Source organism: Solanum dulcamara, chromosome 2, assembly GCF_947179165.1.
Source record: "Solanum dulcamara chromosome 2, daSolDulc1.2, whole genome shotgun sequence".
Classification (NCBI taxonomy): domain Eukaryota; kingdom Viridiplantae; phylum Streptophyta; class Magnoliopsida; order Solanales; family Solanaceae; genus Solanum; species Solanum dulcamara.
In genome coordinates, this window is record NC_077238.1 from 23,389,761 (window position 1) to 23,407,986 (window position 18,226).

At 33.4% G+C, this 18,226-nt stretch overlaps 1 protein-coding gene and 2 pseudogenes across 1 annotated transcript; all 3 read left to right on the forward strand.

Moving 5' to 3' along the window:
* Positions 1 to 927: 927 nt before the first annotated feature.
* Positions 928 to 4,231, forward strand: LOC129870791 (uncharacterized; annotated as a pseudogene).
* An 883-nt stretch (positions 4,232 to 5,114) lies between these two features.
* Positions 5,115 to 6,016, forward strand: LOC129875900 (uncharacterized). The gene is made up of 3 exons (XM_055951139.1): positions 5,115 to 5,191; positions 5,277 to 5,357; positions 5,440 to 6,016. Exons 1-3 carry the CDS (start codon positions 5,141 to 5,143, stop codon positions 5,692 to 5,694), a joined length of 387 nt encoding a protein of 128 aa, XP_055807114.1. The 5' UTR covers positions 5,115 to 5,140; the 3' UTR covers positions 5,695 to 6,016.
* On the forward strand, positions 6,009 to 6,855 carry LOC129870800 (uncharacterized; annotated as a pseudogene).
* The last annotated feature ends 11,371 nt before the right edge of the window (positions 6,856 to 18,226 follow it).

Consider the following 18,226-nt stretch of genomic DNA (forward strand, 5'->3'; position numbering starts at 1 on the left):
TCATCAGTGTTTCCTCTACCGAATCCACCCTCAAAGAAAGAATCCAAAAATTCTAGAGTTTGGGCTTTCAAGATTTGACCAGAATTGTTGACTCTTTTGGTGAAACCCCTGAAGCTGAAGGGTATTGAAGGTTTAGAAGAAGAGAGCGTGGAGGTGAGATATTGGAGTAACAATGGAGATGAAGAAGATATCATTATAGAGAGATAAAGTGGATAAGTATGAAGAAATTCACAATTTCAAGTTCAAAGTTCAGACATTTGGTAAAACAATACAGAAGAAGTTTATTGGTTTTTTGTTTAACTACCCACAAGAATTGTAAATGTTACTTTGCTATTGTTAAGGCTTTGATAATGGGTTAAAAAGAAGGAAAAATTAGTGACCTAGTCAAAATTTCAACTTATTTAGTGAAAATGACTATAGTTTAAAAAAATTATCAATAATAGATATATTATAGTTATATGGCAAATTAAAAGTATCCCAATTTAGTTTCTATTTTTTCTCTACTTGTTATGCACAAGTTTTTAGAAAAATAAAAAAATATATTAATTGTAAAGTGACACACGTTATTTTCCATATTCACACTTCTCTCTCTTAATGATCACTTTATTTCCCAAATTTCCTATTCTCTCTCTATTTTTTTCAATCCCGTTATTATCTCTTACTTCTTCTCTATCTTTTTTTAAAATTCCCAAAATCTATCCTCAAAAGACTGATTCGGATAAAAAAATATTTCTCATATATAATGGTAGATTTTTATTGACTTGTATTTTTCTGATTTTTCGGTATTTCTTAGTTTATATTGTGGTTCATGTTTGAATTTTATTTTTGTTTATCTCTTTTTTTATTTCAGTTTGATTAAGTAAAAACACACAATTCGTTTAGTTCAGTTAGGAATTTTGATAAGAAAAAGCACAAAATTTCACCCTAATGTCTGATTCAAGGAAGGTTACAAGAGGTATCCCATATAATCATCAACTTTTGGGGGATTTTTCCTCTTTTGATATTTGCATTATTCAAGGATTGATTGTAAATGTAGGGGACGCGTCTAAAATAGCCGAAGAGAGCATATCAAAATTTATTCATGATCCAATCCCCATGCAAAATATTCAACCTTCAACCGAAGCAGGAGATATGGTTGAGGACCAAGAGGACCAAAAATGGGGATGAACAAATTCATGAACTTTAAATTGATGAGGAGGTATTTTACTCATATATGCCATTGCATATGCAATTTTTGTATTTATAAGCTTAACTGAATGTTGTATTCAAACTGCATTGGCATTGATTTTTTTGTATCCTGCCTATTGAAATACAAGTTTGCCTAATTAATGTATCCTATGTACTATCACAGTGTATCTGTTATTTTTTCCTAAATTTTGAGTGTAGTTTGATTTGTATCTAATATGTTATATGTATATAAAAAACATTAGTATACAAATTACATTTAGGATACATACAGTGTGATTTACATGTTAATGTATTCAAAAAAATTGTATCCTTTATGTTAATGTATTCACAATATAATTTTAGGAGTTTTTTATCCAAACTGAAAATATATTACCTCTCACAGTGTTTTGTATCCTGTATGATAATAAATTAATTATTATTGTTTTTGTGTTTTTGTTAATGTATCCTGTTCATTTTGAAATACAAGTGTGCCTTTGTTAAGGTATTCTATCTATTAATATAGTATATAGGAATCTGTTAATGTATCCTACGATTTTAGTGTAGTATGTATCATGGAATACATACTTACAAAAGCACTTAGAATAATAATGAGATACAAATAACAATTAATATACAAATCACATTAAGAATACTTCCAGTGTGTATCCTAAGTGTTAATGTATTCACTCTTATATGTAGTTTTATTTCTATTATATTTTTATTGTTGTTTTTACTTTAAACCATAATATATTGATATAATTAAACATATGTAGGGAATTGAATTTCATGTTAAATACCCCCTAACTAAAGCATCACATATGTAGTGCTATAGTAACAATTTGATTACGGAAGACTTGAGAGAGCATCTTCCCCAGCATGTGTATAAGTTATTCTGTGAGAGCACATATTTTGGACATTATATGAGAATGAATAACAGTTCTGCTCAAGCACAAATACCTAGATGCCTTATGGTTCTAGAACTCGAAATTAGTTCTCGCTTCAAGCTTTCACCATTCGTATTAATGGAACAGTTTTGAGATTCACAATTAGAGATTTTGCACTAATAACTCGATTAAATTGTGTTGGTGATGAGGAGGATTTTAAATTTGACAGAAATAACCGAATAGGTTTATGCAATAGTATTTTGAGGACACTAGTAATTCCAAAAAATAGATTTGATTGAGAGTTTTAAGGAAAAGGTGTGGGATGACAATGATGCGGATGCTTTAAAGTTTGTCATCTTATATTTCATCCATACTTTTGTATATTCTGGTGAAAAGAATACAAAAAAATACCTAGAATTCATTTCGATTTGGTTGAGAGCGACCGATACAAAGATTACCCATGGAGTAAGAAAGCTTTCAATATGTTGGCAAAGAACATTTGCAAGAGAATGACGGGGTCAAAGAAGTTTTACAAAATAGGCGGAATGCCGATTGCATTGCAAGGTATGGCTATATGAGTGTAGCTCATCTATCGGCCACAAAATTGCTCTCAAGGTTGGTGATCGGATTTCCAGATTGCTTAACTGGGAGACGATAGAAGCAAACCCTCGTTATAAGAAATTAATGAAAGGCATATTCAATGATGAAAATAACAAGGTATTTTTGTTAAATTAATGTACAAAATAATTCTATCTTCTCTGTTCATTTTTTAGTAGTATTTATGTTTGCTTTCATCAAACCGATCTTTTTTCAGTTGAAGTTCAGGAATATAAATCGCTTTCCAAAAGAGCTTGCAGTTCTCCAATTGCCACCGAAGGGTTTCCAAAATCAAATCGAAGAAAACCAATCAGATTCATCAAATGATGAATCAGATGTTGCTTCATCGTCTAAAAAAAATTCAGACGGTGATTTTGTAGACCCTCCTCCATCAGAACCTAAGGAAAAAAGAAAAGGTAAAGTTGTATCTTCTTCACCACCTGTTAAAAAAAGGATGAAGCAGCAATGCTCTGATGTGGATGGTCAAGCTACACACAAGATAGAGCCTTGCCTTGCTAAAAAAATTCCTGTGAAAAAGATACAACCACCAAACATCTTGATAAAGCAATTGAATGCTGCTACAAAGAAGGGAGTATCTTACACTTCTTTACCAAATAAACCCCCATCCGCAAGTCATTCTGAAGAGCAGTCGTTCAGGAAAGAATTATCCTCTTTCAGGAAAGTGGTATACAGTCCAGTAATTTTTCTTTATACATAGACTTTAATTATATTTTAAGTTCATAATTATATTAATTTTATCAAAAGTTATAACATGACATCCAACTCTCAGGTCAGAAAGGAGTTTCAAGACATCCGTAAACTGATAAATGATAAATTCAAGCTCGTTATGGATTCTCTAAATTATAAACAATCTGCTCAAAAAGTATGTCATTATATAATTATTTTTTCTTTTTGAATTATTCACATTAATTGATATTGTAATTACTTTTCATTAATTTTACAAAGGATACTCAATGTGATGATCCAGTTGTTCCAGAAAAAGCAAGTGAAGGTGATAATAAAATGTCACCACCAGTTACAATTGATGGTTTTCAAATAATGCAAGATCAGGTAGACACAAATCAATTTCAGAACACAGAGGTACTCATATTTAAATTGTCACCTCTACTGTATTATATTTGTTTGAATAATTGTTTGGTAAGTTTTTTTAAAAAATAATTTTTTAGACTATTGGTGTCGAGCATCCTGTCGATAACATGATGAGCATGTATGGCATAGAAAGTGATGGCAAAGATGTCAATGAATCAGTAAGTTATTATGTCAATATTGTTATGTGTTGAATATTTGTTACTTGGTGAATATATTTGGTAAGCCATTTTATACCTCTTCTTTAACTTTTTTTGTATTCAATTAAGAGAAGTGTTACTTTCGTAATACCAACCATAATAGAATAAGAATTGAGTTATATGTTGATGGAATTTGACTAAGATTCAATGTTGTGCCTACTGAAATTATGTTTCAACTATTGTGAAATTACTTTTCTTCTTTACTTGCAGGAGGAGAAAATGAAATGTCAGGTGGAAGATATGGACTCAATCAAGAAGCTGGAGGAGAAGTGGAGCCTTAATCAATAAAAGCCTACAAAAGATTCCAGAACTGATGAGACATGTATCACCGAGGTTGTAATACTGCTTTTGTCCTATTAATTATTAATGATGTTGTTGTTGTGTTGTTGATGATGACTATTTTAACGTCTATTGTAGCAAGTATCAAGGTGACACTTCAGAAAGAGTCTATTTACTACTATTGAAACAAGTAGCATCTAATTCTATAGTTGAAACAGCTCTAGTATTAAGTTTGTGCTTTGTAAAGAGTCAGTTTCTATTAAAAAGAAAATATTAGAGTTGGAACACGTAGAATTCAACTCTTCTATTGAAACAAGTAGCATGTTATATGTTTTTTATCTTCATAATGACAACTTTAAGGCTAGACTTATGTCCACCAGGCAAAAGAAAAGAGGGGAAGGAAGTAAAAAAACTTTTAGAACAAAAGAATTTTATTTACTGGTCTAAACGAGAGCTAATTGGATAGTAAGACTTAGGGTTCATATTGCCGACTCCGAGTAGATTAGGATTGAGTCTTTGTAGTTGTTGGTGATCTCTTTTCATATATTTAATCAGTCTTCAATTTCATTGTGAATACTGCCTGAAATTATAATAGAACCTTGGCTTCAATATAAACTTTGTTTGTTTTCAATATTTGTGATTAGGTTTGTATTCAATTTTTGTGAATCTGTACTCATTTTTAGCTGAATAAGTCTTTTTTTTGTATTCAAGTTTATAGGTAAGTTTGTGTTCATCTTTCTTTGTTCTGTATCCAATTCAATTAATATGGAGTTGTATTTCTTCTTTCTTTTTTTGTATTCTAACAAAAGGGTATTTTTGAATACATTTGTATATATTGTAGTTAATTATTGTTGAAGTTCTTTTAAATTTTTTTAGAATAATGATGTCAAGCATCCTGTTAATAACATGTTGAGCATGGATGGCATAGAAAGTGATGGCAAAGATGTCAATGAATCAGTAAGTTAATGGGTGAATATTGTTATGTGTTCAATAATTTTTATTATATATATACATAAATCACTTTTAATTTTGTATTTTTCAGAGTTTTGGGATCGATTCACTTGTTCATAATCTGATTGTCACTGATATTATATCAAGTGCTACAAAACCTGCAGTACCACAAGTATGTTCAGTTATTAATTGATTTGAAGCGATTATATTGTCTTTTTATTATTTATGAAACTTTATTTATTTAATATTTTTAGGAACCTCAATCAAGCTTTGTATTTGAGACAGCTTCAAAATCAGAGCCAACAGTACCCAATGAAGCTCATGAAGTGATAGCGAAAGTGGAAAACAAAGATTCTGAAAATCAATTCATATATCCAGTGCCTCTTCAAATTTTGCACCCTGCGAATGTTATAAATCAGTCTAAGCTTGAATTGGACGATGAACTGTTACCAAATTTGAATAATATAAAGGAAATCATCATACCAAAAATCACTACCAAGGAAGATTAGAGCACAAAGGTTGATCAGACCACCATAACTGATGATCAGACACCTTTACCATTGTGTAGGATCAGACGTCCAGGTCCTTTCAATACGTCTCCTTATCTCACACCATTTGGATCATCTGCTGGTTTTGTACTTTTCTCCTTAATCTTTGTACGTATTAAATAATTTACACACATAAATAGAACATTCGGCATACATAGTATTAACTTAGCAGGTAGTTCATCAATAGAGCCTCACATTTTTGAATTGAAACATCCTTTCATTTTCGATCTTATCTCCAACGATCATTATACAATTTTGTGGGATGCATATCGTACATGGGTCAGAGAAGGGCTCCTCGTAAAGCATGAAAACAAGATAGAAATGTTTGTGTTATTATTGTCAGTTAAATTTTATTTGAATTCTTTCATTAATATTGTAGTTTTTTTAAATATTGATGGCTTATTGGCCAAGACCGTTATAAGAAAAAAAAAGCAGAAATTTCAGTATCCATGAACTTTGGTGTTGAACTAATTGTTGATAAAAACTGGTTCTACAAGCTCTCTTTCAAAGGACAATTGTTGACTGATTCGGTAAGCAATATATTATTGTATTTTATTTAAAAAATTATTGATATTATTTAAATTCTGTATTTTTCCTTATCCTTTTTTTGTATTTTTAGCATATCAACGTTATTCTATACTATCTGTGAAAGAAAGCCAAATATAATGTTATCAACACATATATATATACAACTGTAGATTGTGTATTTATGATAAAAATTTCAATGATTTGGGATAACTATGTCGACTTGAAAAGTGAGAAAAGTTTGGTTGAGGAAGAGCATATTATAGGTGATTACATTCAAGGATACAAATTGCACACTGCTATCCCATGGCATACGGTGGATCATGTTTTTATTCCTGTTCATGTTAAGGAGAAAATGCATTGGATTTTGGCTGTTGTATCACTCCTCGACAAACGTATAAACATTTATGATTCCTATAGATCAGCAGGAAATGATGCAACAGTAAAATATGAAGTTGAGAAGTTGTCTCAGTTACTTCCTCTCTATCTAACGATGACTCATTTTATTGTGAGAAGTTAACTAGTTGGAGGGTAGAATTGTCATTTTACCAGAAATTAGTTAGTGTAACTAACAAGTTGTTAAAATTGTTAGTGTAACTAATTTCAGTTAACTAGTATAACATAGTGTATATATATATACACACTAATTGTAATTAGAAGCATTGAGCTGAACAAATAAAAATATATTCTCCCTCTCTCACTTTACTCTTTCGTTTCTCTGCTTCTTCTCTCTTCTCTTTACTGTTCATCTTCATCTTCATCTTCTTTCTTTCTTCAATCTGTACAGCTCACGTTTATCTTCATGGTATCAGAGCGGGTCGTCACAGTTATCACTGTGAGAAGCTGATCCTCGATGTGGAGTCAAAGAATCGCAATGAGATTCACTGATTCATAGGTTTTTTTTGTTTTGTGTTTGACAGATCAACAGATCGGAGCTCCGTCTGTGTTAAAATTTTGCGATTGTGTTACTGTTTGAAGAAATGGCAGGTGACACAGCGGCAGCAACAAGTTCACCTCAAAATCTCAACCAAAATCACCAACAAGCTAGTGTGCCCTCCTCCTCGAGTAGCAATCTCACTTAAGGGCAAGGTATTGACTATAATCACCCGTTATTCCTTAGTCCTACAGATGTAAGTGGAGTTAGCATCATCTCTTTTCAAATGACTGGTGTTGAGAACTACACTCTGTGGAGTCGTTCAGTCAAGTTAGCCTTGTTAGGGAGGAACAAGTTGGGGCTGGTTGATGGAACATGCAGAAAGGACATGTACAGTGAAGAACTGTGGTGTCAATGGGAGAGGGTAAATGCAATTGTCTTGTTGTGGTTAATGAACTCAGTCTCAAAGAGTTTACTTAGTGGAATTGTGTTTGCCTCAAGTGCATTGCAAGTGTGGGATGATCTACAAGAGAGGTTTGATAGGGTAGATGGATCAAGGACTTACAGTTTACACAAAGAAATTGTTACTCTACAGCAGGGTACTAACTCTGTCTCAGTATACTATACGAAGCTGAAGGCATTGTGGGATGAATTTGAAGTGTTAGTGCCCTCGCCTTGTTGCAACTGTGAAAAATCTAAAGGATTTGTAGCTCACATGAATAGACAAAAGTTGTATCAATTTCTAATGGGATTAAATGATTCATACATTCAGGCTAGGAGTCAGATTCTCATGATAGATCCATTACCAACTGTAAACCAAGCATATTCCATGATAGTAGGAGATGAGAGCCAAAAATCTGTAGTTACAGGCATCAAAAATTTGGGATTACATTCATCTGTTCTAGACTCAGCTGCTACGTACTCTAGAGGTGGCAGTAGTTCAGTTGTAAATAACAGGTACAGGAAGAATACACCTCTACTTTATGACTTTTGTAAGTGTAGAGGCCATACCAAAGAATTCTGTTACAAGGTTGTTGGATATCCACCAGATTTCAAGTCCAAGAGGAAGGCACAAAGTACATATGCTGATACAAATGTCTCTAATCATACTCAGAAATCAGGTCAAGCTAATTTCTCCTATGGTTTGAATACAAATGTAACTGATGAATCAGTGTGGGGTAGGAATATTAGAGGACAGCACTTTCTAGACATAACATCAGCTGAAGCTTCTACTAAAATTCTGAGTCAGGCTGAGAAAGATGTCAAACAACTACTTCAAGGGTGCACATTCACAAAGGAACAATATGAACAGATACTCAAGATGATGAATCAACAGCCAAGAGCTACTGCATCTGCTACTACATCTGACTGTAATAAGGCAAATAATGCAGGTAAAGCCTTGTTTGTAACTGAAAATAGTGATGTGTGGATTGTGGATACAGGTGCAACAAATCACATGATATATAAGTTAGATATGTTACAAAAAGAATCTGTCCTCAAGCTTGACACTCCCAAGGATGTATGCTTACCAAATGGTGGTACTACACAAGTTACTCACATTGGCTCTTGTAATCTATCAGCTAGAAGTGTGATTACTAATGTGTTCCATATACCTGAGTCTGTCAGCAAAATAATAAGGGAGTTAGGCTGCTCAGTCTCCTTCTTCCCTGATTTTTGTGTTTTCCAGGAGCTTTACACTAGGAAGGTGGAGGAAGTTGGTAAGGAAGAAGGAGGACTATACCTGTTGTGGAGACATTTAACTCAAGGTAGTGTCAATAATGTCAAGGAATCTGCTAATGTTGTTGATATAATTCCTTCAAATGGTTAGGAGTCAGACATGGAGCTATGGCATCAAAGTCTTGGACATCCCTCTTCGACAGTATTCTCAAAGATGTTTGCTGACAATAAAACCACTATGTGTAAGGTGTCTAAGTGTTTAGTTTGCCCATTTGCAAAATAAACTAGACCTGTATTTCCTTCTAGCAGTATTAAAAGCAGTAGATGCTTTGACTTGATATATGTTGATCTCTGGGGACCCTATAATGCAGCTACGTTTGATGGCAATAAATACTTTCTTACAATTGTGGATGATTTTTCAACAATGACCTGGTTATTTTTACTTAAACTTAAGTCAGATGTTTCTGTATCTCTTCAAATGTTTTTGCCATATGCAAAAACACAATTTGACAAGGTTGTGAAGATTGTCAGATCTGATAATGGTACAGAATTTGTTAATTCTGTGTGCTGCAAATTGTTCAAAGAATGGGGCATTATTCATCAAAGGTCTTGCCCTTATACCCTTCAGTAGAATGGTGTTGCTGAGAGGAAACATAGACACCTGCTGGAGGTGACAAGAGCCCTGAGATTTCAAGCCAAAATACCTATCAGATTTTGGGGTCACTGTGTTCTAGCTGCAGTCTATCTCATCAACAGACTCCCTAGCAGTGTAATTGGGTTTCAAACTCCCTATGAAAGACTATATGGCATCAAACCAGGGCTATCTCACTTGAAGATTCTTGGATGTCTTTCATTTGCTAAAAACCTTGCTGAGCATGACAAACTCATGCCCAGGTCAAGGTTAGCAGCTCACATGGGCTACTCTGAAGTACACAAGGGATATATTTTGTTTGACTTACTTAACAAATCATTCTTTATCAGTAGAGATGTTATTTTTAGGGAGGATATCTTTCCATTTGCCAATAAAGCTGATGCTGATTCACAACAGCTATTTGTAGACAGTTTACAAGAAGTAGATATGACCATTCTAGGTTTATCTACTATAGCTCCCATATCTTCTAACAATATTGATCAGAATCCAAGCCTTGATACAGGATGTGAGCATACTATTGTGGAGCATTTTGAGGATCAAATACATGCTACAGATGGTGCTGGCTCTGAGGAATCAAGCCTTGCAGAAGTAACCCTTACTGAGGATACTAATGCTCCTAGAAGATCTATAAAATCTAAGCAACCTTCAACATGGCTGAGGGACTTTGTTTCCCTAAACATAACCAGTGATGTTCAATATCTTTTACCCAACTATGTGAACTATTCTCATCTATCTCCCACATATCAGCATTATATTGCTGCTACTTCTACTATAACAGAACCTACCAGCTATGCAGATGCCATCAAGGATTCAAGATGGGTTGATGCTATGCAAGCAGAGATTCAAGCATTAGAAAACAACAATACCTGGGAGATCACTACCTTACCTGCAGGTAAAAGACCTATTGGTTGTAGGTGGGTTTATAAAATCAAATACAAGTCCACAGGTGAAGTAGAAAGATTCAAGGCCAGGTTAGTTGCCAAAGGTTACAGTCAGCAAGAAGGTATTGACTACAAAGAGACATTTTCTCCAGTTGTGAAGATGGTTACAGTAAGATCTATTCTAGCTCTTGCTGCCTCCAACCAGTGGCACATCCATCAAATGGATGTGTTCAATGTATTTCTTCATGGGGACCTTGATGCTGAAATCTATATGCACCTTCCTCAGGGTTTTGTCAGTCAAGGGAAGAAGGTGTGTAGACTGACAAAGTCCCTATATGGACTTAAGCAAGCCCCAAGACAGTGGAATCATAAGCTCACTGAGGCCCTTATCTCCCTTAAATTTAAACAGAGCCAATATGACCACTCACTATTCATCAGCAAATCAGAAACAGAAATTATACTTATACTTGTGTATGTGGATGACATGCTGATAACTGGAAGCTCATTGAAGTTAATAGAAGACACAAAGGAGGCTCTACAAAAGGCCTTCAAGATAAAAGACCTAGGGGAGCTTAAATATTTTCTGGGAATTGAGTTTACAAGATCCACAGAAGGGATACTAATGCATCAAAGGAAATATGCCCTTGAGCTTATAGCAGAAGTTAGAATGGGAGCATCTAAACCATCAAGAACACCTATAGATGTTAATGTCAAACTAACATCAAGAGAGTATGATCAACATGTGAAGAAAAGGCAAGAAGCAGCTGATGATCCTCTAATAGACCAGGTCAGTTATCAGAAACTCATACGAAAACTATTATATCTCAATATGACAAGACCAGATATTGCTTTCATCACTCAGACACTAAGTCAGTTCCTGAGTCAACCAAAAAAATCCCACATGGAAGCTGCACTAAGAGTGGTAAGATACTTGAAGAAGCAACCTGGACAAGGAATACTACTGTCCAGCAACCCAGACCACAAGATTACTGCCTTTTGTGATGCTGATTGGGCCTCCTGTCCACTCACCAGGAAATCTGTAACAGGGTTCATGATTGTGATTGGAAAATCCTTGGTTTCATGGAAATCCAAGAAGCAAACAACAGTATCAAAGAGTTCAGCTGAGGCTGAATATAGGAGCATGGCCTCCACTGTGTCAGAATTGGTATGGATGCTTGGAATGCTGAAAGAAGTAGGAGCTGAAATTGAGCTGCCAGTACAAGTTTACAGTGACAGCAAGGCTGCAATCCAAATTGCAGCAAATCCAGTCTTTCACGAAAGAACAAAACACATAGAAATAGATTACCACTTCATTAGAGAAAGGTTACAACAAGGTTTGATCAAGGTGGACTATCTATCTACTCAAGAACAACCTGCAGATATACTAACTAAAGGACTGTCCAGGATGCAGCATAAACATCTTCTATCCAAGCTAGGAGTTTTGAACATATTTGCACCTCCTAGCTTGAAGGGGAGTATTGTGAGAAGTTAACTAGTTGGAGGGTAGAATTGTCATTTTACCAGAAATTAGTTAGTGTAACTAACAAGTTGTTAAAATTATTAGTGTAACTAATTTCAGTTAGCTAGTATAACATAGTGTGTATATATATACACACTATTTGTAATTAGAAGCATTGAGCTGAACAAATAAAAATATCTTCTCCCTCTCTCACTTTACTCTTTCGTTTCTCTGCTTCTTCTCTCTTCTCTTTACTGTTCATATTCATCTTCATCTTCTTTCTTTCTTCAATCTGTACAGCTCACGTTTATCTTCACATTTCTACAAGAAGAAAGGAATCGATACGTTGTCGACCCAAGACGAAAATGGTTTCTTTGATGTGGTTTTCATCAACAATATACCTCAACAACCACCTGGTAGCTTGTAAGTTTATATAATCTTTTTCAGTTTATAATTCTAAGTCAAATATATTCTCCGGAAAATACGTATTTTATTTTATTTTTTTAATTTTTAATTTTTTGATTTCATGCGGGGATTGTGGTATTTTCATACTTGCATATGCCAAGTACTTTTCTTATGGCAAAGGCAACCCAGAATGTATGTTTGATATCGAATTTTTTCGTTCAAGATACGCTACCCTTTTTTGAAACTATGGTCAGCAAAAGATTGAAGCTGAAGCCACAAGTGATAGCGAGGCACCTCCTAGGATTAATAGGCAACAAATTGTGTGTGAGAGTAGTGAAAGAATTGAAATTCATTAGTCGTATGGTGTGTTTCAACTTGTTATTTTTGTTTGGATCTATATACTATAGACTAGTCTATAACAATTTTTTTTTGTAGCAGACTAGTATGTTAAGTATTCTATTATATATTATATATCATCTCTCATTATTTGCATCCTATTAAATATCTTTTTATATTAAGTATTTTTCTTAATAATGTTTTTATTCATTGCTAATTTCATTATTTGTATAGTTTTTAGGATTATTGTATCCTTTACAAACAGTACTTAATCCAGATGTACGTCACTTATATTTGAAATTTTATAATGTATTCAATTCCAAATGTATGTCATTTAATTAGCTATAGTAATTTGATGTCTTTTAAATTTGTATTTTTGTTAATAGCACTTATATCCTTTGATTATATTTATAGTTTAACCGAAAATGATATCGTTTATCTATCATTTATTATGTATTTTATCATTTGGTATTGTATATTTAGATTTGTATATTTTTCATGCAATTTATATTTCATTTCGTTTTTTATGCTTTCTGAATTCTTATAGGCAAGTAGATAATGTAATGACCCGTTAGGTCATTTTGAGAACGAGTCCTCTCTCTTTTATAAAAGACCTTTTCCGTAAAGTTTAAACTAAGAATTTTGGACTATTCGATAACTACAGTAATTTAGTTGGCAGGTAATTCTAGATAATTAATTAAATTGGTGGACTAAATTTATAATTTATTTAATACTCTATACTACTTATATCATATTTATCAAAATAAAGTAAAATAGGGTTTGATATTTGTTAACCACCACAAATCGCTTGCGGCTCAAACTGTCGAACGGCAGCACCCAAAACGACTTCAGGTAAAGTCAAATATGTTGTGCTCTTAATATTTAAGATTCTGATTCTCAATTTTCCCCAACATTTTGCTACTGAAGATATCTATATTGTTTTAAAAGAAAAGAATACGAAGTGTTAATGTTTTTTTTCTTTTCCTCAAGTTTAGTAAGTGTAGCGTAATGATGAGGAAAATAATTATGGCCAATGATATGTAATTATGAGGAATCATTAAGATGGTGTATTTTGGCATTAGATTTAAGGATATGCAGTTTTGTTTTTTTTTTTTGCTAAAGTTGAAGTTACTGATTTAGCTACATACACGAGCAACTTAATTCGCAGCAGGCCACGTCTAGGCAGTAACTAAGTCATCAATTGTTGATGTCTCCAGAAGGGTACTAAATGCAAGAGTAATATTCTGTAATTATGCCTTCTGGATGCATGCTTCATTTTATTAGATTGAAAGAAGGTCGAAGGGATAAAACCAAAATAAAGAAGAGAAAGAAAGGGAAGTTTTTTCTTTCTTTCAATTCAAATAAGAGAACAAAGAAAGCACTAAAAAATGAAAGTTAGATAAAGAAGTGTTAGTAAGAACTAGCACTAGACTATGTCCCAGGACGGACATAAAAGATGAATAATGAAAGATGAGGAATGACAATACATCCTGTACATGATTGAAGCTTTTATTATGACTCCCTTATTCACATCTGAAGGCTGTTAGATTAACCAAAACTTATGTACTAGGTAATTGCTCGAGTTATGCACTTCAATTGGTTTTTGCCCTTTACTTTGTTAAGGCTGCAAAATGAATTCATCCTATAAAAATAAAGTTGCTGAAATAGTAACTTGATTTGAGTTCTATCAATTTATTTATTTAAAGTTTTCTTACAGTTCTCACGTTATGATTCAAGTTCAAATTTATTGATACTATAATTTAATATTAGGTGTATTGTATTATATTATATGAATACCATTAGATTTATGTTATTTGGGGGAATTGAAACTTAACCCTATGCTTGAAATTTGGGAAATATGAGAGTGGACATATTAATTGGCATCAAGATTAGTAACTTGATTATAAACTTGGGCGAGTTTTGGATTTAGGCTAGACATAAAATAATGAGTTTTCAAAATTTTATTGTGATTATTTATTTGACTTGATTACATTGATTTGGAAGCCCAATGAAAAAGGAAGGCTCAAGTCCTGGAGTGATTGCTTGATTATTTGAGGCAAGTGACTTCTAAACCTCAGTTTAAGTTTGTAGATGTTAGTATTTCCTTGTTATGTGCGTTGGAGGGCAATGAAAATTAGACTGGGTTATTGATTGTATAATTGACCTTAAAAATGAAGATGAGGGGTATAAAATGGCAATTTAATGACGTGTATTAGTGTGATCGATATGATGAGATTATTGACTTATTTTGGACATGTGAAATGTCTATATTGATGTGACATGTGAAAATTATTGTTGACATCATACTATTATCGTAAGTTATATGAACATGAATTGATTGCATTGGTTCTAATATACTAAGCTGAGACTGGAAATGATATGAAACAAAGGGGTCGGGCCACACGCTCCGTGGCAAGTATTATGAAAGAAAGGGGTCGGGCCACACGCTCTGTGACAGGACACATATATTTGAGGGGACGGTCCACACGCTCCGTGGCAAGTTACATGAACAGAAATGTCCCCTATGGATTCCGGACTATGATTCAGCGGATGTGTACCGATAAAACAGGCATGCATCATTTCATAGCATTGTATCACATCTTTTTTATATTTGTGAATTCGTGTTTACCCCTTATTGCGTTGTATATGTTGAACTTGGCTTGATATGATTCAATTGATGAGACTATTGATGAGTATTCGTGGACTGTATCATCATCATCATCATTGGAGGTTCGGTTGGGAGGACAGGAGTACTTGTATCTATTGAGATTTGCTTAGTTTTAGTTGTCCACTTGTTGAGTATCGTGTTGTTTGGTACTCACCCCTTACTCTACACTTGTGTAGGTTGTAAGCTCGGACCTGCTTGATCTTCTAGTGTTTCCTACCACATCCAAGGCTATTATTTCGAGTGTTGAGGTAGCTGTTATATCCATCTAGCAGACATCTCTTACTCTTTTATTATGTTTTAGTACTATGAATAGAGACAAATACATTGTGACTGCATTTCCTTTCGTACTTCGATAATGTATTAGTGGATTGTATACGTGACAATCAATCTTGGGGGATTTTGAGTTTTGTTTGCGTGTTTTGATTAAGTTAAAGTTTGATTCATTTTATTTTCTTCCGCATTTACTTTCCGCTGGGTATTAAGGTGTCTTTTCTCGATGGGTTGAGATGAGTGTCATCATACCCAAATTCGGATCGTGACAAAAATGGTATCAAATACCTAGGCTCATAGGTCTCACGTATGTTTAAGCCAAGTCTAAGTAGAGTCTCGAGGATCGGTACGGAGATGTCTGTAATTATCTTCGGGAGGCTATGAAGACTGTAAGGAAAGATCTTCACTTTTTTTCTATCGTGCATCCTTGATCCAATTTAATTCCTATCGCTTCACTCTGTTCTCTCACTTATAGTGGTGAATCATGCTTGGTTCTTTGTGCGTGCAATTGACATGTCATCACGTGGTTTTTGTATTAGATCTGATTTTGAGATGAAAGTGATAGACTTATCGAAAGAATGTGTGAATACTTGTAATGCGCCGCAATTTGAAAAGAGCAAATAAGGTTGTGGTTCAATGATGTATTTTGAGGATATGGTATAGAAGGAGGAACAATGGTTGTGAGATTTCATGAACCTCTTGCTTAGTGTATGGAGGAGATGATGTTATGCCAATCGAGAACAGAATTTCTATTGCAGTTTCATAGAGTGGTGTATATCAAAAAGATGTTATAATACGTCTATTACCATGGTAGCTATGTTTACTATGCTAATTATGAGATGTGTTGCTTCTAATATAGACCTGGCCTACGAAAGGGTTCATATTGCTTTTGGCTGGAGAATGAAATTCTTTGGTAATGTATGGCCGTTACATAATGGGTAGGAAGGTGTAAGCTATCTGGGTATGACGTGTTCTAGTGGTGGATCTATCGAGCTTTCAAAATGTAGACTAGTGATACATGAAAATGAAACGTCGTTTAACGAGCATGATGAACAATTATTTTAGGAGTTATCAATTGTATCACATGCTCCTATAATTAGATTTGATGTTGCATTCACATTTAAGAAATCAACTAGTTTGTTACTACGGACGCTTGTGTTAAGCATTGTTTATAAGGAAGATTTTAGTGGTGGATCGTTGGTATGATTAATGCATTTAGATTGTTAAGTGTATTCCGAGGATTCTAAATGAGGACTTGTGATTTCATCGTAAACTCCGAGAGAGTGGATCGATATCAGAATGACAAGCTTATGGATTAAAAAAAAAGTCCCAGTGAGTATACTTGTGTGAAGGAAATTGAAGATTTTAGTAAGAAAGTACGTATAAAATTGGAGTCCTTTAGATTTGGTTGGTATAACTGGTTTAAGGTGTCATGTCAATGATGAGGTTGACTTCGAGATGATTTGGTTGATGCATTGCTACCTTTGATTTTATACTTCAACTACATACAATTGTATCTCAAATCAACACCAAATTGTTTAGCAACTTCTTCCATTAAATCTCTAAATGTTGCATACTCTTTCACCATAATAGCCTCTATTGTGTTATCAACATAACAATTATCGTCATTCCATCTCCCTGAATGCATGATCAAAAGACTCCATATCTACTTGAATTATAAAACAAAATGTATTCCAATCAGACACAATTACATTGTATTCTAAATTCATTAATACACAAATATTCAAAACAATTCAACTATTTAGTCATATTCAAAATCAGATTAGCAAACAAATTATACAATAAAAAAGAAGTTTTCAAATAAAAAGTACCTCAACGACATTGTATTCCAAAACAAGGTGGATACAATCAATTTGTACCCCGAAATCATTAATTGAAAAATATTCAATACGATTCAATAGTTGATTTGTAGCCAAAAAAATCCAAAATTTGTATAACTCCACCAATTCGTATTTCAAACATCAATCAAAATTTCGAATTCTAAAAAAAACATAGAGCATTCAATTCGTATACAGTTTGTATTTTATTCACCATTGAGTTGTTCTCAAAAACACACCACAAATCAAATTCTCTAGCAAATAAGAGTTCAAATCAAAGTCCGGATTAGCACGAAATGTATCAATAAATTAATCTTCGATATGACAAGAAAAAAATATTAGATATGATGTATTCAAAACGAATTGAATTCAGAATAAAATTTTCAAATAGTATTTTGAATTCAAATAAAAAATAAATTCGGAACCAATTTGATTACGAAATACCTGAATAATATTATAACGAATTTGAACAATCTGGAATGATCTCTTTTTTGTAGCCACATTAACGAAGGATGATGAAAGAGATTGAAGTTCCTTTAATGGAGAAAGAGAGAACTGAAAATTAAATTCCCCTATTTGGTTCTCTATTAATAAGTAATGTAATTAACATTTATCATATTTGAAAAATACTCTCCCATAAATTTCTTCAATCTATTTTTAATTAAATGTATAATATAAATGTCATGTGCCAATTAAAAAGAGAAGTAGCAATTCCAATAGTTATTTAAATAAAAGGAAAAAAGGTTAGTTATTTCCAACAAATTAAACATTTTCACAAAATTTAAGAACCTATATGACCATTTTCCCTTGTAGAAATTAAGATTAAAATTAAGCATAAGAATGACAACTCAACGAAAATAGAACGAATATATATAGAAGACAGAAAATATAACTAGCCAAACCAAGAC

What these genes read in the sequence shown, in the direction of transcription:
- LOC129875900 (XM_055951139.1), top strand. Translation starts at nt 5,141, where the DNA reads ATGTTGAGCATGGATGGCATAGAAAGTGATGGCAAAGATGTCAATGAA. An exon ending in GCAAAGATGTCAATGAATCA is followed by an intron (nt 5,192 to 5,276) that starts GTAAGTTAATGG and finishes TGTATTTTTCAG; the next exon opens with AGTTTTGGGATCGATTCACT. An exon ending in CAAAACCTGCAGTACCACAA is followed by an intron (nt 5,358 to 5,439) that starts GTATGTTCAGTT and finishes TAATATTTTTAG; the next exon opens with GAACCTCAATCAAGCTTTGT.